The sequence below is a fragment of the Peromyscus maniculatus genome, chromosome 1 (genome assembly GCF_049852395.1).
Source record: "Peromyscus maniculatus bairdii isolate BWxNUB_F1_BW_parent chromosome 1, HU_Pman_BW_mat_3.1, whole genome shotgun sequence".
Lineage (NCBI taxonomy): Eukaryota > Metazoa > Chordata > Mammalia > Rodentia > Cricetidae > Peromyscus > Peromyscus maniculatus.
Genome location: NC_134852.1, coordinates 46,986,456 through 47,012,451, shown reverse-complemented (window position 1 = coordinate 47,012,451; position 25,996 = coordinate 46,986,456). Strand labels below are relative to the sequence as shown.

At 46.4% G+C, this 25,996-nt stretch overlaps 1 protein-coding gene across 5 annotated transcripts; it reads left to right on the top strand.

Moving 5' to 3' along the window:
- The first annotated feature begins 10,354 nt into the window (after positions 1-10,354).
- On the top strand, positions 10,355-23,355 carry C1H19orf12 (chromosome 1 C19orf12 homolog). Of its 5 annotated transcripts, none has more exons than XM_016003580.3 (3): positions 10,355-10,960; positions 15,958-16,127; positions 21,187-23,355. In XM_016003580.3, the coding sequence occupies exons 1-3, from the start codon at positions 10,677-10,679 to the stop codon at positions 21,450-21,452; spliced, it is 720 nt and encodes a 239-aa protein (XP_015859066.2). In that variant the 5' UTR covers positions 10,355-10,676; the 3' UTR covers positions 21,453-23,355. The 5 variants fall into 5 exon arrangements, with proteins under 5 accessions (XP_015859066.2, XP_006985085.1, XP_042131281.1 ...); XM_006985023.4 differs by lacking the exon at positions 10,355-10,960 and adding an exon at positions 11,103-11,351; XM_042275347.2 differs by lacking the exon at positions 10,355-10,960 and adding an exon at positions 11,167-11,345.
- Positions 23,356-25,996: the final 2,641 nt, after the last annotated feature.

Genomic DNA, 25,996 nt, shown 5'->3' with positions numbered 1-25,996 from the left:
TGAGGGCTGAAGAGATGGCTCAGTGATTAAGAGCACTTGATGTTCTTATAGAGGACCCAGGTTGGGTACCCAGTACCCACATCAGGTGACTCACTACCACCTGTCACTCCAGTTCCAGGGAATTCAGTGCCCTCTTTAGGCTCTGAGGGTACTAGGCAGGCATGTACATGGTATGCATAAACTCTCTCTCTCTCTCTCTCTCTCTCTCTCTCTCACACACACACACACACACACACACACAAAACAAAACAAAAAAAAGATAACTTGTTTAAAAAAAAAAAAAGGCCACTGCAGGTAAAAGTTTGTAGAAGGTCTGTTGCAGCAAGCACTTTTTTTTTATTGTTTAAAATTAATTAATTAATTTATTTTTCTATTATCATCTTGATAGAGTATGTATTCTTATCTTAATAGTGAGATGTTTCATTGAGGCTTGCTCAGTAATTGAGTAAAACTGAAATTTATTATAAGCCACAGTCGTCCTAGGGACCTAGGTTCTGTGGGTTGTAGTCTGATTGTTCTTTATTTTATATCTAGAATCCACTTATGAGCAAGTGCATACCATGACTGTCTTTCTGGGTTTGGGTTACCTCACTCAGGATGATTTTTTCTAGTTCCATCCATTTGCCTGCAAGTTTCATGCTTTCATTGTTTTTCTGTGCTGAGTAGTACTCCATTGTGTATATGTACCACATTTTTTTTTTTTCATCCATTCTTCTGTTGATGGGCATCTAGGTTGTTTCCAGGTTCTGGCTATTACAAATAGTGCAGCAAGCACTTTTATAAGTAATTCCTTGGGGACTCACCCCAGCAAGATCCTGATCCTTCAAGCTGGACACTGAGCAGACAGAGAATACCAGAGCTGAGGAGGAGAAGAGCTGGCAGCAGGAAAAGCCAGGCTGCTCTGATTCTGGGCAACCATAAGTGCCCTGAGGGCTGAGTCTCTGTAAGACCTCAGTCTCCTGGTGTTTTGTGTTCTGTTTCCCAGTCAGTCCCTATATTTTGAGAGGATGCAGGACTTTTGGGAGTTAGGGCGGTTTCCTCTGAAAACGTGACCTTTTTATTATTATTTTTTTAAATTTTTTATTAAGCACCTGACCTTTACTAGACCTTTCCTTAGGGTAAAGTTGGAAAGGAAAAGAAAAATGAAAAAAGTCAAACCAGAACAAGCATCTAAACAACCGCTAAACCAATAGGCAGACACCAAGATGTTCCCACTGTTACCAAGTGTATTTTTCAGGAACTTTACAGCTCTGTTAGTATAGATGCAGATCTGCAATGTACTTGCTGCAAGTGAGATAACTCACCGGCAGCACTTGCTTGGCACAGGATGAGCTCTTATTTCGTTATTTATTATTTGAAGTCCATACCATCCACACCCTTCCCTGCTTTCTTCTTTCCCAGCTCTATGAAGGTAAGCAGCATAGCTCCCTTCTTGCTCCCAAGGACTAGCTGTTCTGAGGTCAGAGGTGTTAGAACAGCCCTCAGCCCTGGGAACTTCATTTCAGATTCTGCGCAGGAAAACGTGACCTTTAAAAAACAACACGAATCCTTTGTAACAGTTTGTTTTGCAAATATAACTTCAGAGAGGCAGGCCCCTTCCCGACTGCTTTCCAGTTCCACTCATTCCTCTCCCCAACCCTTTAATTGCTTTGTTGCCTCTCTGTCCCCCTTGCAAAGAAATTCTGGGCCCTAAGAAAGTTCAAGCCAGGTGGGGAATGAACTCTCACCCTAGCCCAGAAGAGAGGAAGTTGGTGTCTGGCTCGCCTGTGCATCCTGGCAGGGTGATTATCTCAATAATAAAGGACAGAAAAAAATTTATTTCGTGTAAATAAAACAAAAACCCGGCCGTGATTCATTAATGTCATTGAAACGGCATGCAAATGACAGGATGAAACTTAGCAGAAAGCAGCTTGGTGCAAACAACAGGCATTGTTTGGGAACGTGGTCCTCATTCGTTTCAAATCCACAGACACGATTTCCTGGGTGTATAATTGTCCCCCTCTCCGCCCCCGAAAGCGAGGCTGGGCCCTTTGTTTCCCAGGCTCGCTGAGTGGAGCGGGTGCTGCGCGTGTAGCCCCCGGCACAGATGCCGCCCGGCTTTTGTTTTAGAGGCCTAGAGACAGAGAGCAGGGCGCACCTGTGTCGGGCGCCCCTGGGCACAGTCTCCCTCCTTCCCACCCGCCCCATTGTCTACCGCCTGGCTGCAAGTCGCTTTGCTACCATTGTGCAAATGGTGAGTGCAGATATTTCAAGGAGCTGTTTAACATATATCACTTGGCTTGCAGAGGTCGGTCTTCTTCGAGCCCCCAGTACAACAGCTTGTAAAGTGTGTGCCTCTGGTCCCTAGAGCAGTGTCAACCTGCAGAGGGGATTTAGGCCTTAGAGAAATCAATGGGGTTAGGACTGGCACACACCAAGAAGGTAGTTCCTCCCCACAAAGGAATCGCAGGGTGTCCTGTTCCAGACCTGAACACACGGAGTCCCAGCAGCAGGGATGGCAACATGGGAGGGGACTCTGGGCCTTGATGTGTGAGAGAGGTTTGCCAGTACCGACTAGGTAAAGAATGGCACAGGAAGCCTGCACACATGAGGTGGCTGATGTGTTTCAGTCATGAGGCCGGATGTAGGCCAGGGAGGGATGGAGGAAAGTCAGGGGAAAGAGCCCCTGCTGGTCACATCAAGATGACCTCAACAGCTGTTGGTTCACTGTTGCCCCCAGGGACCCTGCTCTGGACATGGCCCTTGCAAATTCCAAAGCTTTCCTGTACCCAGAGCACACTGTTTGCTCTCCAGGGTCCTTTCCCAGCCCCCACTTGAGCTGGTGTGATGAGAAGAGCAGAGTACCAGGAGGCACTGCTCTGCTTTGATTCTGTTCCTAGCAGTGTGACAATGGGTACCCCTCCTTCTATTCACTGAGCAGCCTAAAAAGGCACCTGCATGGGCTGGAGAGATGGTTGAGCAGTTAAGAACACAGAAATCAGGTGACTTGAGCCTAGTACCCACATAGGGTGGTTCATAATCACCTATCACTTCAACTCCTGGGGGTTCCGAGGCCTCAGGGGCACCTGCATTCATATGCACACACACTCCATGACCTCCCACTAATGTTATTTGCAACTGGCGGGGAGGGGGAGCTCTGTGCTTCCCAGGACCTAGAATCTGGCCCTCCAGCTGCATCTCTTGATTTTGCCTGCAGTGGGTTCCACCAGGGACAGTGTGTGAATGGCATAAGGTAAGTGACAGCTTTTTAGAGTGTAGTACTGATGTGGACAGATATTTGGGGACTTTCCACAGTCCTTATTCTCTTGTGGGAAGGATGAATGGGCTAAAGACAGAGTGTGTCATCCAGGATTTGAGGCTCTTCCTTCCACTGGCACCTGTGATGGTCAGTTTGAACTGTCAGCTTTACTGGTCTAAGAAACACCTAGTGAAGTGGGCACGGTGTGGGGGCCTGTGCACAAGAGAATTGAAGCCTTTAGTTTCTCTTTTACTAATGACAATAGAGGCTCACATGTGGCAGCAAACAGCCCCTCAATCTTAACACAACCAGACATTCCCCCCCCACCTAGTTTTTAGAGACAGGGTCTCTCTGTAGCCCTGGTTGTTCTGGAACTCACTTTGTAGACCAGGCTGGCCTCGAACTCAGAGATCCATCTGCCTCTGCCTCCTGAATGCTGGGATTAAAGGTGTGCACTGCCATGACTGGGATGTACTTTTATTTTTTTATTCAAACTATACTACAAAGCAGGGCCTGAGGGTTTGCGTTATTGATATTCTTAGTCCTGGGGAGGCTGAGGCAGGTGGATCTCTGTGAGTTTGAGGACAGCCTAGTCAACATAGTGAGTTCCAGGCTGGGACTTCATAGTGAGACTCTAGGGAAAGAGAGGGGTTGGGGAGAGAAGAGAAGGAGGAGGAGGAAGGGAGAAGGAGGAGGGGAAAAGAGGGAGGGACAGGCAGGCCTGATGATGGGGGGTGGTTTTAGTGAGGCAGACTTCTGGGAGTGTCTGTAATGGTATTCTCAGAAATATTTGTATTCTGAGGACTCTGACCTAGTTACTGGACCAGTCCCTCAATGGCATTATTAGGAAGTGGCGAAAGGCAGAGCAAATAGATGGAAGAAGTGGTCCCGAGGGCATTTTATCTTGCCCTGGCCCCTCCCACTATTTCCTCTGCCCCTTATTCAGCAGAACCTGAAGATCAACCTCAGCCACCTGTTCTCCCACCATTGTGGTGATATTGTGTTCCCCAAAATATTGTGCACCCTAATAAACTTATCTGGGGTCAGAGACAGAACAGCTACTAGATACAAAGGCTAGAAAATGGTGGCACTCACACCTTTAATCCTAGCATTCCAGAGGTAGAAATCCCTCTGGATCTCTGTGAGTTCAAGGCCACATTGGAAACAGCCAGCCATGGTGACACACACCTTTAATCCCAAGAAGTGAGCCTTTAATCCCAGGGAGTGATGGCAAAAACAGAAAGATATATAAGGTGTGAAGACCAGAAACTAGAAGCTTTTAGCTGGTTAAGGTTTCAGGCTTTGGAGCAGCAGTTTAGCTGAGATTCATTCTGGATGAGGACTCAGGGGCTTCCAGTCTGAGGAAACAGGATCAGCTGAGGAATTGGCAAGGTGAGGTGGCTGTGGCCTGTTCTGTCTCTCTGATCTTCCAGCATTCACCCCAATACCTGGCTCAGGTTTAATTGTATTAATAAGAACTTTCAAGATTCATGCTACACACCATGATTGCCCAAAGACATGGGGCCAAGTGACAAGACTGAGCACTCCAAAACCGTGGTCCCAACATGCCCTTCTTTAAGTTTTTCTCTTTGTCACAACAACCCAACACCTGGACTAACAATTCATCCCGGCAAGGAGACCTACTTCCAAATCCTGGTTTAAATCGTTAGCCCCAGCTCTTCTCTAATCTGGGCCACCCTGTGAAAAGGGTGGGTGTTGCCTACTCTGAGAGCACTTCTGACATTGCTATGTCTCTATTGTCACTAATTGTTTTCCTTCTCAAATACAGCTTTTAGTCTTCATTTATTCCAAGGGTGGTGGACATCTCTTTAGCAATACTTCTGAAATTATGCAGCGTGCTGGGTGTGCTAGCACATGCCTGTAAGTCCAGCTATTAGGAAGTAGAGGCAGGGAGATCATGAATTCAAGGCCAGCTTGAACTACATATGGAGTTTATGCTTCAAAAATACCACACACAGGACCTGGAGAGATGGTTCACCAGCTAAGAGCATTGACTACTCTTCCAGAGGACCTGGGTTCAATTCCCAGCACCTAGATGCTGTCTTACAACTGTCTGTAAAAGTCCCAGGAGATATGACACCTCCTTCTGGCCTCAGGCATCTGCAGTCATGTGCACATACTCACACACAGACTACATATAATTAAAAAAATAATAAATATAAGCTTTAATATAAAAACACACATATATATAACCCACACACAGACACAGACACACACAGAAGAGGTACATAATTGATCTAGATGAACCAGAAACTTTATATTATTTATTTTATGTGTATGAATATTTCACCTGCATAGCCTTCATGCCTGGTGACGGAGTTGGTCAGAAAAGGCCATCAGATCACTGGGAACGGGGATTACAGGTGATTATGAGTTGCACCAATGGGTGCTGGGCATTGAGTCCAGGTACTCTATGAGAGTAATAAGTGTTCTTGATTGCTAAGTCATCTCTCCAGCACCCACTAGGTGGAAAAAAAAATTAAAGCATACTGGCCAGGACGACTAGCAAGTAAATACCATGTGTGACCTCACAGTATGTATCTGAAGCAAAAGAAAGCATTCTGCTATTGAAGAAATTCTCAAACCAACTAGGGTTAAAAAAAAATGCACCCATTGCAGCATTAAAGTAAAACTACTTAGGAAAAAAAGGATTTCATCCTATGAGCAATTTGAAAGAAAAACTTCAGAATCGTAAGAGTGACTCTACCATAATTTTCTGTAATAAAACATCTATTATAACGGATATAGCAATACAATAAAAGTCCCATTGTTCCAGAGACTGTATCATAACTGAAACAGGATAATTATAGAAATACTTGTGTGAGAATTGCATGTTCAACAGAACCATTGAAACTCATTGTTCTCAGACTGAAAATAAGTCTTCCGAGTGGGAAACTCTCCTGCACCCTCTGAGAGGAAGGCAAGGTGGGTTCCCCCCGCCCCCCCCAAATCTTTTACAGCATTGTAATCTTCCCAAGTCCCCTCAGGTCCATCTGTGATACATTCCCTGGGGCTCATCTAGGAGTCAGCTCTCTGCCATATTTGGAAAGCTAAAATTTATTACTGGGATTTGAAGTGGGGTCTAATTCTTTTTCCATTCTTTAGAAAAAAAATACTAGCTGGGTGTGATGTTGCATGATTTCAGTCCTAGGACTTGGGAGGAAGAGTCAGAAGGATAATTACAAATTCAAGGCCGCCCTGGTCTATATAGTGAGTTCTAGGCCAGCTAAGGCTACATAGTGAGACCTGTCTCAATCCCCACCAAATAAAACAAATTTACTAGTATATATTTACTGTATGAAGGGCTATGTTTTGTGACATTTTTGTTCAAGAATATCATATACTTGAACCATATTCACCCCATTATCCTCTCTGGTGCCCATGCTGTTCTGGTTCCTTGTCTCAAATAGTATCCTTTCTACTTTCATAAAGTATGGTTCTTATTTTAAGTTTAATTTCATTTTATGTGAATGGGTGTTTTCCCTAAATGTCTGTGCACTACTTGTGTGCCTGGTACACACAGAGGCCAGAAGAGAGCATCAGATCCCCTGGAACTAGAGTCACAATGAGTTGCCATGCCGGTGCTAGAAATCTAACCCAGGTCTTCTGGAAGAGCAGCTGTTGCTCTTAACTGCTGAGCCATCTCTTCATGCCTTCATATCCCCCCCCCCTTTTTTTTTTTTTGCAAGATAGAATCTTTCTGTGTAGCTCAGGCTGGCCTCAAAGTTGTTTTTGTTTGTTTGTTTGGTTGGTTAGTTAGTTGGTTTTTCAAGACAGGGTTTTTCTGTGTAGTTTTGGTGCCTGTCCTGGATCTCGCTCTGCCTCCCAAGTGCATGCACCACCACTGCCCGGTCTGGTCTCAAAGTTTTAATGATCCTTTTACCTCTGCCTCCCAAATGCTGAGACAGTAGGCACATGCTACCACTGCCTGGCACTCTACATTCCTTCATCAGACAGATTCAGGTGCAACAGAGCTCTATTGAGTTCATTTGTAAGTTCTCCCTTGGAATCCTCAAGATGCCTTGTAGACACCGGTCATTGACAGCACGCTGGTGCAGCTGGTCTCCTGTTCTTAGTGGGCACAGCACTTTTTGTCTCTTTCTTCATTTAGTTGCCACAATAAGCCAAGCTTGTTGAGAGCCTGGGTCCTTGTCTTCATTTCATACTTGAGGACAGTAAGGATGAGTTGGGAGCCAGCCTAGGGCTTTGTCTGGAAGCTGTATTTGCACTTGTGTTTTCACTGAGTTTTGCTGTTTCTTTTTAAATGTGACTTTGGGGAAAGTGATAGGAATTAGAGAGGAATAAGGGGTTATAGAGTCTGCAAGTCATCTCCTCTCTCCACTAATGATTTTTAATGTCCCACCTTGGGTAAGATGGCACTTGAAAGGCTGGGGACCTGGAGGAGATTCAGGTGGTAATGATGGCTGAGGGAGTCATGGCTGTGCAGGGAGGGAATAACAAAAATCCTGGCAGTGATGACAGCGCACGGAATGCCACAGCAAACATGCAGACTGATGCTAAGTGGTGGAAAAAGGGATGTGATAACTGTCTATGGAAAGCTGAAGGATGAATGATGAATTAACCTTTAGAAGAGTCATGGAGCCCAAGGTGAGACTGTCATCAGTCTCCAAACCATCTTGACTCTGACAGCACTTTCAAGGTCAAGGTCTCCCAAGACTAGAGCGTCAGCGGTCCTAACGCACACATCAAGCTTGACTTAGGCCTGGCCTGAGGATTCTGTCTGTGTCCTCTCGTGGAGTGGATACCTATCTGTCAGGCACATGCGCAGAAGCAATACTCACAGCTGGCATTTTGTGAGTTCCTGGTGTTATGGGTTTGTCTTACTCTTCTATTGCTGTGATATAACATCATAACCCAGACAACTTGTAAAAGAAAGGGTTTTTATTGGGCTTACAGTTCCAGAGAGTTAGTGTTTATGACGGCAGAGTAAAGGCGTGGTGGTAGATGGCTGGAGCAGCAGCTGGGGGCTCATCTTTTTATTTATTTATTTTAATTAATTTTTGTTTATGTTTGTGTGTATGCATCTGAATGCAGTTGTGGGTGGAGGCCAGAGACATCAGATTCCCTGGGACCTGGAGTTAAAGGTGGTAGTGAGTCACCAACATGGGTGCTGGGAACAGAACTAAGGTCCTCTGGAAAAGAAGGAAGTTCTCCTAGCTACTGAGCCATTCCTTCAGCCACAGAGAGCTCCTACCTTGGTCCATAAACAGGAAGCAGAGAACACATGGAATGTGTTAACAGTCTTCTGAAACCTCAAAGCCTGGCCCCAGTGACACACCCCCATCAACAAGGTCACATCTCAGAACAGTTCTACCAACTGGGGACCAGGTATTTAAACATGAGCCTATGGGTGCCGTGTTTATTCAGCTACCAGACTGAACTGTCATCTTCCTACACAGACATGAGGTCCCAATTCTGTCACTGTATACATAACCTTATTTGAAAGTAGGGTCTTTATGGATGTAATCAAGTAAAAATGAGGTCATGAAAGTAGGCTCTTAGTCACCATAGTTTGTGTCCTTATAAGGACAAGGGAATGGAGGACTGAGGAGATGGCCCAGTGACTAAGTGCTTTCTGGGCAAGTACGGGGACCTGAGTGTGAATCCTAGCACCCATGTAAAGAGCCAGTCATGGCTACATATGATAGGGGCTCCAGCATTGGAGGTGTGGACAGAGACAGGCAGATTCCAGGAACTGCCTTGTTGAAACAGCAAGACAATGGCTATTCAGTAGGAAACCTCAACTCAATGTAATAAGGGAGAGTGCCTTAGATAGAGTTTCTATCACTGTGAAGAGACACCATGATCATGGCAACTCTTATAAAGGAAAGCATTTAATTGGGTGACTTACAGTTCATTGGTTTAGTTCATTATCATCATGGCAGGGAGCCTAGTGTTCGGCAGGCAGACATGGTGCTGGAGAGGTAGCTGAGAGTTCTACATTTTGCACAGGCAACAGGAAGTGGTCTGTCTCTGAGTGGCTTGAGCATATATGAGATCTCAAAGCCTGCCTTCACAGTGACACACTTCCTCCAACAAGGCCACACCTACTCCTACAAGGCCATACCTACTCCTATAAGGCCACACCTCCTTATAGCACCCCTTCCTTTGGGGGCCATTTTCTTTCAAACTACTACAGAGAGCAATAGAGGAAGAACTCTCCACGTCTTATTCTGGCCTCTTCATGTACACACAGGTGCACCAACTCACATGCATGTATATGTGTGTCTGGTGCATGCATGTGAGTGTGCACCTATGTGCACCACGTAGCAACATAGAAGATTAGCACTGTAAGCCAATGGTTATCGAAGACTGGTGACTTTACCAGAAGCTAAGAGAGACAGAGGTCTTTCCTATAGGCTCATGGGAAGTGCCTTAGTTCCTTCAAGCTGCTGTAAAAATAGCAAGGATAGGGGACTTAGGAACAATTGAACTGATTTCTTAGTTCGGAGACCAGGAAGTACAAGATTAAGGTACCAGCAATTTCCATGTCTAGCGAGACCAAGCACCTCATAGTTGAAGGAAGGGGACAACAAGCTCCCTGGGCCTCTTATATGAGGTCACTAGTCACCGCCATTCTTAGAATCACTAACAAAAGCTTTCCATGTGCGAATCTGGGGTTGGGAGAGGAGAGGGTTGAGACGGGGTCTCCATATTCAGCCTAGGTTGTCTCAAACTGTTGTTTTTTGTTTGTTTTGTTGTTTGAGACAGGGTCTCACTTATGTAGCCCTGGCCCATTTGGAACTCTCTATGTAGTTCAGGCTGGCCCCAAACTAAGAGATCTGCCTGTCTTTGCCTCCTGAGTGCTGGGATTAAAGATGGGTCCCAAGTGATGGGACTATGGATGTACACCACCTAGCCTTCACAGCCTCAGCCGCTAGTGAGCTATGTGTGACATCTCTAGCCTTCAGCGTGATCATTTTATGACTTCGTTCGTCATTTGTGTGAATGTCTTATATCCTAGCCTCTCTTCTCCACTGAGCTTTCTTTGCTGCTCCCTGAATTCTTAGGCCAAGGAGACAATAGTCCGGTTCTCTAACATGCCACCAGAGGGCGCTGCCCGCGGGGGACACTGGAGCAGCGAGCTGATCTATTAACCTCAGTTAACTTTGGTTCTTGAAAGTAACCCAAATTCAGGCACGAAGACGGACAGAATTTTCCACTCCAGCCAGGAGAATCTTGGTATTAAAAGGCTTTCCAAGATTTCTCACAAGAAGACAAAAAAGGATACAAATAGGGGTTGGAGAGATGGCTCAGATGGCTTAAGAATACTGGCTTGAGGTCCTGAGTTCAATTCCCAGCAACCTCATGGTGGCTCACAACCATCTGTAGTAAGATCTGATGGTGTGCAGGCGTACGTGTATATATAAAATGAATAAATCAATCTAGACTTTTCATGGGAAACAGCCGGTCATCTGGAGGCTCGCTACATTCCCCAGGCAGAGAGTACAGACTGGAGTCCACACTTCCAATTGGGTGGCAGCCCAGCCCAGCCCCACTGAATCGTGCCTACTCAGCAAGACTTCGCTCAGGGTTACAGTTCACAGTATTGGGACAGCTCAGACCCCTGCTGCTGCATCTTCTACCCAGGAATCCGGGGGAAAGGCCCTACAGGTCACAGACCCAGCGCAAAGGGTGCTCAGAGAGGACCTTCCAGGAGCTACCCGGGTTCCTAGACAGGTATAGGGCGGGGTAGCCGGGGTGGGGGTGGGGCGCAGCGGGTCCTCGGGACACAAAGTCCTCTCCAGGGTCACCGCAGGGTTCCCGCTTCCAAGTCATGGTCTCGGTCTCGGTGCCAGCCAACCAGACACTGGGGCGGGGTGGCTGCGGGGGAGTAAGGGACTCGCTCCTGCGCCCCGAGGGTCCTTCCCCAAAACTGGCCCAGCTTGGGGACCCGGACCCGCGGGGACCCAGAGCAACAGCGACCCGGAAGGCCCGCGGAGCCGGAAGGCGGGAGGGCGGAGCCAGGGCGGCAGTGGCCTGTGAGCTCCTCTCTGGCGCTAGCGGAGCGGAGCCGGCAGAGAGGAGCGGGCTTCTTGTCCCCGCGGTCCCAGGCACCAGCACGGTAAAGGTGCGCTCAGAGAAGCTAGGGTCTGCGGAGCCGGTCGGGCACTCCACGGTGTCGGGCACACTGCTGTTCGTCTTCATGCAAGGAATTGAGGCCTAAGCTGAAGTACTGAGGTTACCAGCTCCGCGCAAAGCCAGCACGGGTGTGCGGGAGGGCGCGTGCGCAGTGCCGGGAGGGGACCTGAGCACTAGCTTGGAGATAGTCAGGAAGGGATGTCAGGGGCTCAGAAGGCCAGATTAGTTGGAGTTGCGGTTGAGAAGCGTTCTGCTATGACTAAGTAAGTAGATAAAGTGCATGTAGGCAGGGGTGGAGGCCCGGGCAGAGGGCATTGCGCTGCGGAGTGCACGAGTGCCTGGTGTCAGCCCCTGGCCAGCCCAGTCTGAGAGCTATAGGTGAACCTACCACTGACGCCTTCTCATCTTTCAACTTCTGATTTTTGAACTGTCAGTCCTCCTACCATATCCTTTGCAGCACGTGTGCCAGCATGCCCTCGATGTCTTATTTTTAAATACCAACCGTCAAGTAATTTAAAAACAACTTTGTGTGGTGGAAGAACTGGATGATGAACTTTACAGAGGCCAGACTGCAACCTGGAGTCTGCAAATTCCAGAAGGGGGAACAAGATAGTGACTTCTGGCCAAGGGCCTGTTCTCCATTCACTTTCTGTTTCGTTTCTCTCCCAGCACACATCCGGAATTGGAATCCCAGCTTTGTCTAATATTGAGGTCCCTGTTAGCTCTGAAGCCTTCTCCCTTGTCCCTCACAACTTAATTGAACTCAAATCAGGCTGCTGTCCAAAGGTTTGACTTTTCACCTCCTCTGTGTATGTCCAGAGCCCTACTGTCACCTTCCACTAGTCAGAGCTCTGTGTTAGTATCTGCTTTCCCTATGGCTGGCAGGTGGACTTCCAGTGATCAGGACCTGGTTTGAGGACAGCATTATTGAAATAGTTGTACTACTGTAGAAAGGTCCTGTCTCCTGCATCCTCATCTCTCCCCATCACTTACAGACACAGGTGGCCCTGGTCTGGGAGGAGGAACAGGGCATGTTTCCTTTCAATTTCTTGAGCCTGAAGAATGAAGGAAATGAAACACTTTCACAGAGACTTGGGAGCCGGGGTCGCAAACCTTTCTTTCACAACAAATGCCTGTTGCTGCTGTAACTTCTGATGTTATTCTTCCAGAAATTTAAACCAGCCTTGCCTTGCAGCCACAGACTGCAGAAGCCCAGCTAGAGTGGAGCTTTCCGTGCCCAGCTCCCCTGCTCCCTGGCACAAGCTAAAGAGCTTGTCCTCTTGCACTGACTTAGCTGGGCTGGGTGGAGATTGGGAACAACATGTGCATGTTGGTACCTTATCTGCTCCATAGGTTTTGACTTAAAGTTATCCAGAACAGGTTGGAGCTGCCTCTGAGTAGATAATCAAGGGTGAAATGGGTAGGTACATTAGCCTGCTCCCCTTGTCCACAGTTTTACCTTCTGTAGTTTCAACTAACTGCAGCCAAAGATTAGGTGAAAATTTTCAGAAATAATCAATTCATGAGTTTTAAATACCTAGTAAGTTTTAAATCATGCGTTTTCTAAGTAGTTAGAAATTTCATGCTGTCTAAATAGTGTCATGAAATCTCATGCAACCCTGCTCTATTCTGCCTAGGATGTGAATCTTCCCTTTGTCCAGTATATCCACAGGGTGTACCCTACCCACATGCTAGTCACTCAGTAGCCCTCTGCTGTCACATTGTGGGTGCCCAGTGCTTGTGCTCAAATAATTTCGTTTTACTTAATAAAGGCTCCAAAGCCTTAGAGTTACAATGCAAAGGAACCAGGGCATAAAAGCTGGAAGAACAGATTAATCAAGCTTATAGCATCTACTGATGTCTCAGAATGTATTCTTTATGGATGAGGGGGCACTACTGTATGCATCTCTGCCCTACCTCTTTCACATGCATTGTCTTGTTATGCAAAAACCATTTTGAGAGTGCAAATCCATTATTCTGCAGAGAAATGATATGTGGAGTGGTTTTTGTGTGCTGATGCTGTAGGACCGGAATGGCACAAGCCTTGTGCTTCTGAGCATGGGTGGTGTCCAGCTGTCTTCTGAAACCTGGGCTGCACCTGACTTTTTCCACTGTAACTGACAGATCAAACAAAAAGCTGGATCTGCACCAAAGCTAAACTAGGAAGTGGTTAGGTACTTTACAGGATAGGAGTGGGGTGTTAGTCTTTTGAAAGGAAGGCATTCATCTAAAGTTTATCAAACCGGATAAAGAAGCCAGAAACGGTGGTTTCAAACCTATAATACCAGCGCTTAGGAGGCTGATGCAGAAGTACCATGAGTTCCAGGCTAGCCTTCTTACAGCAAGTAAAGTCTCAAAAGGGGGTGGAGGTGAGAAAAAGGAACATTTCTAGGGGCTGGAACACAGCATACTTCTTTCTCTTGGGAGTGTTTAGGAGTTCTGAAAAATAGCCTTTGTGACAATGTGGTGGCTCCATGGGTTCCTTAAAGGGCTCAGAACTTCCAGAGCCAAGGGGGCAATTTTACATTGAGAGATTCTGATTCTGCATACTTCTTGGCCATAGAGAGAAATCAACCCACTGACCAAAGCCCAGTATAACCCAAGGCTATTGACAGTAGCCCAGAACTTCATCAGCAAGGTCCCTTACCTGACAGGTCCCTCAGCCTCATGGGAACAGGAGGTGTGGGAGTCAGAAGTGTCAGCTCTGCTGCCTTTTCTCCCCAACCTTGTGAAGTGGCCTGTCAGTGTGTGGGCTCTCCTTACCCACCAGTCCCTCTGTGGGGCACAGTGCACCTTACCTATGGCTATGCCTCTGCCTATCACTTCCCAGCTGGCATGGCAATGTGTCCTGATTCTAGCAAGTTGTTTACAATCATTGTTCTTAAGGGTTCTCTGTCTATCATTTCATGTACCTTGCAAGCCCCTGGAAGTCTCTTGTTATTTTGAGACAGGGTCTTGCTCTGTAGTGCAGGCAAACCTGGATCTTACTATGTAACCCAGGCTGGCCTCAGACTTGTCCTGATCTTTCTTCTACTTCCTAAATGCTGAAATTGCAGCCGTGAGTGAGCCACCATGCCAATTGCCAAGTCCCCAGAAATCTGATTTATTTTGTTTTGTAATGGCTTCATCTTGGTAAATCATATTATTCCTGGTTTTCTTTATTTTTAATTAACAAGTCATTATTTTATTTTGGCAGAAAAATCTAGCAATCTAATCCATGCTGGCCATGGGTTCATAACTCCCCTGCTTTAGCTTCCCCAGTATTGAGTGTATAGCCTGTGCTAACATACCTAGGTCTTGTCTCTGCTCACAATGTCTCCACAGGGTCTGCACTGCCCTCGGCTCTTCGCAGTCAGTCATTCTGCATCCCTTCTATGGACCCCTTACAAGGTCCACCCTCTTTTTTTCACTGGGGCTCAAATTCAGAGCATTTTTCATAAAGAACTACTTTTTCAGCCCCATTTTAATTCTGTCTTAAAGCTAAGTATCCATCTAACTCCTGGCTCTGGGTTACCCAGCAGGCACATGCCAGTGTGGCCTCAGAATCTAGTCCGTTTCCCCCCTTTCTGGCTTGGCTCAGATACCTTGTCACATGCAAGAGGCCATATGGCTGGGAATTTCCTGTCCCTGCCAGACTTTATATGTTGAAGGTTGCAAGGAGCCACTTGAAAGGCTGTTGGTGTGAGAGAGGTCAGGCTTAGCTTGCTAGAGGACTGGTAAAGCCTGTGGCTGAGGTTGCTTCCTCATTTGTCAGGGGAATCAGAGGGCAGAAAAGACCTTTCATCCACTCTGCTGCTCCCATTTACTTGTTAGTTGATGCCCAACTTCTTGGCGACAAAGGGCTGTGTGCCTGTCTGGCATGCACACGGCCAAGCAACTCTTCTTTCCAGAAGGTGGATGCTCTTCCGAAGATGTTAGAAAGTGATACATTTGGGTCAAAATACTCATAAGCTCATTAAAATTCCCCTGTTCAGCCATAGAGAACAATGGTGTTCTGCCTGGTATCCTGAGGCAAAAGCCTGAGGCAGAAGGATTATGGTCTGGAGTGTGTAGCAAGACATTATCTCAAAATAAATGAATAAACTGAATAGATTGGTCTGGAGTATGTAGCAAGGAAGGCCTTATCTAAAAAATAAACAAAATAAAACAAACAAACAAACAAAAAAAAAAAAACGGTGGCTGGAGAGAAGACTCAGAGGCTAAGAGCACTGGCTGCCCTTTTAGAGGATTCGGGCTTGTTTACCAGCACCTGCATGTTATCTCACAACTGTCTGTAACTCCAGTTCCAGGGGATCACTGGCCTCCAAGGGCACTGCACACATGTGGTACATAGGCATACATGCAGCAGAACATCTGCATACAGTTTTTTTTTTTTTTGGTTTTTCGAGACAGGGTTTCTCTGCGTAGCTTTGCGCCTTTCCTGGAGCTCACTTGGTAGCCCAGGCTGGCCTCGAACTCACAGAGATCCGCCTGGCTCTGCCTCCCAAGTGCTGGGATTAAAGGCGTGCGCCACCACCGCCCGGCCAGTTTTTTTTTTTTAAGTACACAATTGAGCAAACACTAAAACCACTTATCGCTTTGAATTGTCTTTTAAGGTCTGACAAGATGCCCATCTTGGTAGATGACATCATGAAGCTTCTATGCTCCATTTCCCAAGAGAGGAAAATGAAGGCGGCTGTCAAGCACTCTGGGAGGGGTGCCTTGGTTGCGGGGACAGTGGCCTTTGTCGGTGGTTTGGTTGGTGGCCCACCAGGAATTGCTGTTGGTGAGTGGGGGTGTCTTCACATGTATAGCCAGCCTTGGTTCAGGCCTATAATCCCTGCCCTGGGGAGGCAGGAACATGGAGAGTTCAAGGATAGCCTAGGCTACATAGTATGTTCCAGGCTTCTGGCATGTTTGAGGAACCACAGGGAAGAATGACCTGGTAAATAAGAATGGTACCTACCACATACCCCATGTGGGGAGTTTCTAAGGCCCAGTTGCTTCTGTGTGTAGTATGTTCTGTCAGAACCACAGCTTCCATGTGATACAGGCTTCCCTTGGCCTTGGTGTTTGAATCTGTTAGACCTGGGAGGCACCTTTCCTCCAGGAACCCACTGGTTCTGCCCTTTCCCTAGAGATGTGTCCTTGAGTATAAAGGTATTGAGGTGTCTGGGTCCTCCAGATGTCCCCTCCATATGTCACTGTTACCATGTTACCTCAGAAGGGAGCCAGAGAAACTACATTTGCCAAGTTCCTTCTATGATCAGTTGCTCACAGCGTGACTGTGTCTTAGTTTGCTTTCTATTGATGTGAGAAAATACCATGACTAAAAGCAACTTGGAGAGGGAAGGGTTTATTACAGCTTATAGTCCATTATGAAGAAAAGTCAGGGTGGGAACTCAAGGCAGGAACTGAAGCAAAAGCTATAGAACGCTGCTCGTTCACTCTGCTTGCTTTCTCCTGAGATGGCCACCACGGACTGTTTGATACAGTTTAGCTGGCATCCCCACCACAGGATGGGCACCTGCCATGTGCACTGGGTCTTTACTGACTACTGTTGTGTGCTGACAGCCTAGGGTACAGTCCTTCCATGAACCCAGTCTTCTAGAAGCTTTTGCTAGGTGATTTTCAATCCTCACATGGTAACAGGCTGGGCAGAGGGAATATCTTTAGCACTGAGTGTTTCCTTGCTTGCTGACAAGTGTGTCCACCCCTCCCCCCCAGCAGAACATTGCATTATATGAAAGCAGCATTTCATGGAAATGGAAATGTATGGATGGCCCAAACCTTCACCTTTTGTGTTTGCAAATTCTGTGAATTCAGGAGTCCGGACTTCAGCTTCTTCCCACAAAAGGAGAAGACAAGCCCATTTCTTGTTTCCCCAGTGACACTCTTGCATTCCCACTCCTAGCTAAGTGCCCAGGGGAAGCCTGATTGGGGCTAGTTTATTACATAGCTGTGTGCTGTCTCTGTTGTGGGAGACTATGTTTTATTCACATTGAGTAATGGCAGATATTAGAATATATAGGGACTCGCTGCTTCTGGTCCCTGGTCATGGGTGGTTGCTTCATTTCCCATGAAAAACGCAGGAATTCTCCTTTGTGCATCGATGTCCTGATAATCCTCTGTATTATGTGCTGTTGTAAATCAAATATTGGTGTTCTGTGAAGAGTTAATGCAGATGTGTGTAGTACAGTCAGCTCAAGAGGCTCACTGGTGTCAGGAGGAAAAGTTCAGTCAAACTTGTGAGTGAATTGGTTTCCTTCCTTGGAATGCCTCTTTCTTTTAGAGATTGGCTCCCTCCCCCCTGCCCCCGCAACAGTATTGGGAGCCAGAGGAGCTGTCTGCTTCTAGGGCAACCCTGCTTGGAGTCAGAAAACATGGGTGTCACTCTCTGTCTTCTGAGTCCAGCCTACAAGTGGGTTCTCACTAAGCTGTGTTGTCTGTTTACTTAATTAAATATTTATAAGGTTATTTTTTTATTTTATGTGTATGGATGTTTTGCTTGTCCATACACTATATGCATGCAATACCCACAGATGCCAGAAGAGGGCATCAGGTTCTTTGAAACTGGAGTTAAGAATGGTTGTGAGCCTCCTTGTGGGTGCTGGAAATCAAACATCAGTGCTCAGCAAGAGCAGCCAGTGCTCTGCTCTTAAGCACCAAGCCAACTCTCTAGTCCCACCCACTTTTTTTGAGCTATGATCTATGTACCTCAGGCTGGTCTGAAACTATGTATTCCAGATTGGACCTCAAAACTGAGATCCTAATGCCTCAGCCTCCAGAGTGCTGGAATTACAATCATGGTGTCCCTAGCATTAAAACAAACATTTCATCTTGGAATACTATTATATACATGTAGAAGTTGCAAAAATTATACAGAAAATCCCCATGTGTCCCTCTCCCACATTTAGTTGCGGTGGGAATGTTTCATGGTACGCTGTGGGGACCGAGCAGCCAGCACTAAGGCAGTACTTGGAGCCATTTCTGTGTGACCAGACCTTGCACAATGGCCTTGTTTTTCTTCCAGTTGCCACTTTTTTTTTCTTCAAATTTTGAGACAAGGTCTTATTATGTAGCACTAGCTGTCCTAGAACTCACTATGCAGACCAGGCTGGCCTCAAAGTCACAAAGATCCCCTTGCCTCTGCCTCCCAAGTGCTGGGATTAAAGGAATGCACCACCACACCCAGCTGACACTTTGTTTTAATGACCCCATTTTCCTTAGTCTCTTCTGGCATGTGACAGTTTCTTAGGCTTTCCTTTTCATAGTTGGTGTGGGGGAGTGGTTGTCAGGTGTTTTATAAAATTCTCAGTTGTATGATGTGCTTCTCATGAGTCTTGGGAGGGAGCACCTCAGAGGTGACATGTCTTCTTTATCAGTCCAGGAGTACATGACATCCTGTGGCATCTCCAGTGAGGCTGACTGTGGCAACTTGGTCAAGGTCATATATGCTGGGTTTTTTTTTCCACTCTAAAGTTTCTGTTTCTCATCCCATATTCTGTTCTTTAGAAATGACTCACTAAGTCCAGCCAGGCTCATCTGTGACTATCTGATTGCTAATACATACAATTCATGGGATGCTTTAAAGATGCAGATCTGATGTTTCCAGTGGCAGCAACTGGTTGGCATACAATAGCGGGTGTTCCTTCAGGCAGGAACCTAGCTTCCCAGACCACCACAGACCCTTCTGCCCTCTCTACACTTGTTATTTTGAGAAAGAGTCTTACTATTTAATCTTGGCTGTCTTGGAACTCCCTCTGTAGACCAGGCTGGCCTCCAACTCACACAGATCCACCTGCTTCTGCCTCTCAAGTGCTGGGATTAAGAGTGTGCCACTACGGGCTGAAGAGATGGCTCAGTGGTTAAGACCACTGGTTGCTTTTCCAGAGGTCCTGAGTTGAATTCCCAGCAACCATGTGGTGGCTCAGAACCATTTACAATAGGATCTGATGCCCTCTTCTGTCATGAAGATACAGAAGACAGAACACTCACACACAAATAAATAAATAAATAAATAAGTAAATAAATAAATAAAAAAGAATGTGCCACTAAATCCAATGTTCTTCTCATCACTTTGGATCACTTCACCTGGTCCTTGAAGGTTCTTTAGTTTGACACCTCTTCCCCTAGAGGACCTCCCCTCACCTTGGGTCATGCAACATGGCCAGGGGACATGGAATTTTCCATCCTACAAGATCTTCAGGTTCCATAACAGCATGACTTAACTTTGGCCAGAAAGTTGCATTTAAAAACAGTATTTCTTTCCGGGCAGCGGTGGCCCATGCCTTAATCATGGCACATGCCTTAATCCCAGCACTCGGGAGGCAGAGCCAGGCGGATCTCTGTGAATTCGAGGCCAGCCTGGTCTACAGAGTGAGATCCAGGACAGACACCAAAACTACACGGAGAAACCTTGTCTCGAAAAACCAAAAAACAAAACAAAACAAAAACAAACAAACAAACAAACAAACAAACAAACAAAAAAACCCACCAATATTTCTAAACTGGTCATCCACACCTTAAATCCCAGCATTTGAGAGGCAGAGGCAGATGGATCTCTGTGAGTTTGAAGCTAGCATGCTAGCCCTCTACAGAGTGAGTTCCAGGACTGCCAGGGCTGTACAGAGAAACCCTGTCTTGAGAAAAAAAATTACAAGTAAAAACTGAAAACAATGTTTCTATCTGAGGATGTATCTCAGTGTTAGAGCACTTAGCAGGATCTCTTGAGCCACCCTCCCACTCCCACCCTACAATATCAAGCACCTGGAAAAAATGAAAGCAGAAATCTAAAAATAGTGTTTCTAGCTGGTTTTGGTGGCTGGCACACACTTGTGATTCTCAGCTGGGATGCTGAGGCAGGAGGAGCAAGAGTTCTAGGCTACCCTGGGCTAAGCAATAAGACTTTGTCACTAAAAAGCAAAGCAAGAGAAGGTAAAAGTGTTTCCATTTTTGGAAAGAGTAATTATATTAGCTTTTGTCTTGTTTTTATTTTTTAAAAATGGAATCAAAGGCAGTCTCCAAGAGAAACAACTGGCTTACCTCCAGGGTCATTTCTCATGTGAGTTCTCTGGGAATTTTCTAAGCTCAAGGGCATGTTTCTTATCAGCCACTGATTTTTTATCGACTTGAGACAAGCTTGATTATTTTGGAAGGGGGAACCTCAATTGAGAAAATACCCCCACTAGACTGGCCTATGGGCAAGCTTGTGGTGCATTGTCTTGATGATGATTGATGTGGAAGAGCTTGGCTCATTGTGGACTGTGCCATTCCTGAGCTGCTGGTTCTGGGTATTTTAAGAAAGCAGACTGAGCAAGCCAGTAAGCAGCACCTCTCCATGGCCTCTGCATCAGCTCCTGTATCCAAGTTCTTGCCCTATTTGAGTTAGTTCCTGCCCTGACTTTTCTCAATGATCCAGTGTGTCCCGAGAGTTGTAAGATGAAATAAACTTTTTCCTCCCCAAGTTGTTTATTGTTTGGAAACAGCTCAACCTCTCTGCCTCTCCAAGCAAGTGGTTTCCCAGAAGACTGACTTCCCTCTCAGCCCTTTCTTTGTGGAGACAGATTGTTCTGGGAGTCGCAGGGATGGGAGTGTTCAGTGAGGTGGGGAGGGTGTAAGTGGAGGTCATGGGGAGGGACATGCATGGGTGCCAATTACTTGGGCCAAATGGACTAGAGACCGCATAAACCTTTGCCCTGCTGACTGCCTGGCAGAAACTGAGCTTGCTGTGACCTGCTCATGAATGTGCCCACTTGTCATGACAGAGGCTTCATTCTCCACAAGAAACCAAGGCCATTGTTGGAGAATGAGGCTCACTAATTGAACCTTTCCTTGTTTTCCAGGGGGGACTGTTGGGGGCCTGTTAGGTGCCTGGATGACGAGTGGACAGTTTAAGCCGGTTCCTCAGATCTTAATGGAGCTGCCCCCTGCTGAACAGCAGAAACTTGTTAACGAAGCCACGGCCATCATCAGGAGCTTGGACTGGACAGATGCTGTACAGCTCACTGCTCTGGTCATGAGCAACCAGGCCATGCAGCAGAAGCTCTTGGCCATGCTCACCACCTATGTCACCAAGGAGCTGCAGGCCGAGATCCGCTATGATGACTAGGCTACTCCCCATGGGGGATGGGCTTTCACTTGGATGATTCTATGGCTCCCAGAAGGTGACCAGGGAATGGAGGATGCCTGGCAGGTACCTCTGCACATCATCAGCATTGACTGTATGCTGGAGTACAAGTACATCCTGTTGGACTGTCCCCTGCTGAAGAGGCTTTGGCTATGTGACATGGGCTGTGTGTGTTATGGAAAGGTACAGGCTGTTGGCATCCACAAACAGCTTGGGAGTCCTCTTGATCCTGTAGGTCTAAAACAAGTTCTCTTATATTTTTGGTTGTGAGCCTAGTCTTTAACGGCTGAGCCATCTCTCCAGCCCAAGAAGTTCTCTTGTTGGCTGGCCAACTGTGCTGGATGATCCTCTTCCTATGAAGGTACCTCTAAGTATCTGTCACAGGATTGGACCCCCTTAGGCTCTAGGGTCTTGGGGTTTAGAGCCAGCTCTTGCCAGGATTGTGCTTACCTGCTGAGTGTTCCCCTTTTTCACCCAGGGACTTCCCAGTGGTCTCACAATGATAGTGGTTCCTACTTTGAGTGAAGCCACAGATACCAGGCAGTCTCCATACTCCACCATTGTTTATGCCCCAGGGTCTCTGGTTAAGCTTCTAGAGTCTTTTGACTTCTTATGGAAAATCATGGCACTTATTTATCTTTTACTTTTATTGTCAATTCTGGACCCTTCTTATTCTCTACACTTTTGTAGTCTAAGTTAATTAAACTCCATTTCTTACTATGTTACCTGGGCTGGCCTTAGACTCTTGGGCTCAAGTGATCTTGCCACATAGCTGGGACTGTAGGCTTGTGCCATCATACCCAGCTTTACCTCAAAGACTGTTCTCCATGCCACTTTATCTGTTAGTTCTTCCATGTTCTCTATCCCAGCTCAGTTTCCTCTGGGCACTGGCTGCAGTCTACAATTTACTTGTATGAAAAGACAAAATTAACAATGAATGCAGTTCAAAGATCCTGGCTGAGCTAGGTGCTGTGATGCACACACCCACAGTCCCAGAGAAGTGAAAGGCCAAAGCAAGAGCGTCATTGAGCCCAGGAATTCAAGACCAACCTGGACAACATAGAGGAGGCCAGGAGATAGAAGGTGGGGACATACCTCACCACCTTACTTGGCCTTCATTTGCAGTCACAGAATGGAGATGCAGTGAATGTTCTGATGTGCTAGAGAGAGGAGGCTGACAGAGGAGGCCAAGGGAAAGCAGAAACAAAAGCACTAAGGTTAATTAACCCACGGGTAGGCAAGCACCTTATCGCCCTGGATGAAACTGTCTGTTTAGAGATTTGGCTAGTCTTGCCTAGATTTCCCCAAGTGACAATGGCTCAAACCTGACAAGTAGCAGAAGCTGGTATTTTTTTTTCTTGTGGTGCTGTGGATGGAACCCAGGATCTTGCATAAGCTAGGTAAATACCACCAGTGAGCCCTGCTCCCAGCTCTCCTGTGGTAGAGCCAAGGCAAGTGCTGTCTGTACTGCTAAGCCTGGTCCCAGCCCTTGAGGGGCTCAATTTTGGTTTGGCCAATTGGTCCTAGTGCTGGAGCTCAACCAATGACATCATATACATTTTATTAAACATTTGATACTTCTTTTTATCCCCTATTGGAGATGTGCACTCAGGGAGGGAAGGAGTTGTGTGTCTTTTTTTTTTTTTTTTTTGGTTCTTTGAGACAGGGTTTCTCTGTGTAGCTTTGCACCTTTCCTGGAACTCACTCTGTAGCCAAGACTGGTCTCGGACTCACAGAGATCCACCTGGCTCTGCCTTGCGAGTGCTGGGAATAAGGGTGTGCACCATCACATGTCTTGATCACCCCTCCAATCTCCAGCTTGTTCCTGCTTGGGACCATGGCTTTCATGGGGTGGACCCTCAATAAATATTTATTTTTAAAGCTATATACTTTATGTCTTTCTGCTTTATTTATTTGTTTGTTTGTTTGTTTATTTATTTTACTTGGTTTGTCTGCATTTATGTAAGCACAGTATGTATGTGTGTGATTCCCACAGAGGCCAGAAGGGGGCACTGGACCTCCTAGAACTGGAGTTACTGACAGTTGTAAGCTGTCCTGTGGGAGCTGGAAACTGAACCCAGGCTAAACCATCTCCCTACCTCTAAGTGTTGTTTTTTCAAAGCAGGGTTTCTCTATGTGGTTCTGCTTGGTTTCAAATTCATGATCCTCCTGTCCCAGGCTCTTGAGCCATGAGATTACAGGCAAGCACCACCAAGCCAAGATCTATAATTTTTTTTTTGTTAGAAGTCTTTAAATTCTTATTGTTTTTGTTTTATTATTTTGAGACAAGATCTCATGTAGCCCAGGCTGGCCTCCAGTTCTTTGTAAAGCCAAAGATAACCCTGAACTCTTGATCCTTCTTCCTCCACACCCACTAAAGATTGGGATTATTGGGGTATACCCCTATGCCAGGCTTCAGTAAATATTTTGGGGAGCCATTGTTTTGAAATCACTTGCTATGGAACCTCTCCAGGAAGAAAATGTGACAAAGGAAACCTGGAATCAAGTTTCAAGCTTCTTTAAGCCCCTGAGCTACTAACCGTAGAAGCCAGAGCTTGGTCTGGTGCCCCTAGAACCCAGAGTCCTCCGTCAAACACAACATGGGAGCCCCCCAGTTTTCACGAACAAGTTTTGAGACATGTTTTCCACATGGAATATTTTTAGTAAGGTGTTTGCTGTCTCTGAAGTGTCGGGGGAGGGGTTGTCCCAACCATGGACAAACAATATTTCTATCCCCAGGTCTTCCCTGATGTTATCTTTTCTGCTTTCAAAACCACAACCCGAATGTCATCAAATTACTAATAAATTACTTTCCCCTGAAAAGCCATTTTCCATGTATTTTGTGTAAACCACTTTTGAGAATTGAAGCTTTAACATAAAAGGGAAGGTTGTTTGATTTGTGACTTTATAGGTGGGTAAAAGCTGCCCAGCCCAGCTCCTGATGACTGACAGCTGACTCAGGCCAGCTTCAGCCGTGTTCTGCATGTCATGCTTAGTCCCCTCCAGCCGTCTCTGCCCAAGTGTGCCTGGGACCCAGATTCTGTTCATGGCTACAGCCCAGTTCCCGCAGAGAGGCGGGTGCTGGACTGAGGGCCAGCTGAGAGTGCAGCCCCTTTGCATGTGTTAAGGAAGCCTCCTGTGGACTTCACCCCATGGGAATGGAGGGGGCAGAGCCTTTGTATCAGAGTACCTTAACTGGCACTGGTCAGATGCTCTAGCCCAGGGCCTACCTGGAGCTCATGGAGTCAGAGACTGGGCACAGGGCAGGGCTGGGAGCGGATGCTGTCTTTGGAGAGACTGTGGCTGTTCTGGTTCAACCGACACTTTCTGTTCTTCCTGTTAAACAGTAAGTGACTCTCAGGGCCTCTTGAACTAGAAGTCTAAGTCAGGACCACACCCCCAGTTGCTACAGCTTCACTGGGCTCCAAAGTGGCCCTTTTAGTGTAGAGGTGAAGACATTGGTTGGCAGATGCATGGCAATGAAACCGCAATTAAGATTTTTTTTTTTTTTTTTGGTCCACTGCTTCAGGTTAGGGGATACTTTCTTGTTTCATTATTTTGACCAGTGTCTCACTGTATTGCTATGCAGTCAGGCTGTGGAACTCAATAACCCTCCTCCCTCAGCCTCCCAAGTGCTGTGAGTGGAGGCATGTGCCCCATTTTGAACAGTATGTCAAATTCTGTAATTGCTTACATTCATGCATTTAGAAAAGTCAGGTTGTAATAGAATGCCATTTGCTGGGCAGTTGGACCTACCCTTCTATGCTCCCGCATGAGGTCCCACCCCACTGTGTGCCTGATGGAGCAGCCCTCAAGTGAGGGCACCTTGACGGCCAGTCTTGCTGTGATTCAGTGGCACCAGGCCCAGCAGGGTACCTCCTACCGTCCTTTCCAGAGCTGAAAGCATTTTCCTGGATTTCCTTGGTGATTGCTTCTCCTGATCTAAAAGTATTGTAGCCCTGTATCTTTTTTTTTTTTGTTAAACTTTATTTTGAGTAGCCTGGCACAAAATTTAAAGGGAGCCAGAGGAAGTAAACTGTGAAAGAAAGTAGCCTGGACATGGCAGACTCATGTCCAGCCACTGTTACCAGTTTCAATTGTGCTTAGCTCTCCTGGGTTTGCCTCGATTTGGTTGGTTTGATTTAGTTTAGTTTAGGGTTATTTTTGAGACAGGGCCTCATTGTGTATTTAGAGGCTATCCTCAAACTCATGATCCTCCTGCCTCAGCCAGCTGAATATTAAGATCACAGGCATGTGCCACCTCTAACTCTGTTTTTAAAAACAGTTCTTAGAAACTGCTCATTTCCTTTCATTTGTCAATGATTTTTGCTGAAAACTTAGGAAAATCCAGAAAAGTGAATTACTTCTGCCTCAGTGGCATGCACCAACAAATTCATTCCTTTTAAAAAATGTATATATTTATTTGTACCTGTATGGGTGTTTTGCCTGCATGTATGTCTGTGCACTATAGGTGTGCCTGATGTCCACATATGCCAGAAGAGGGCATCAGATTTCCTGGAACTGGA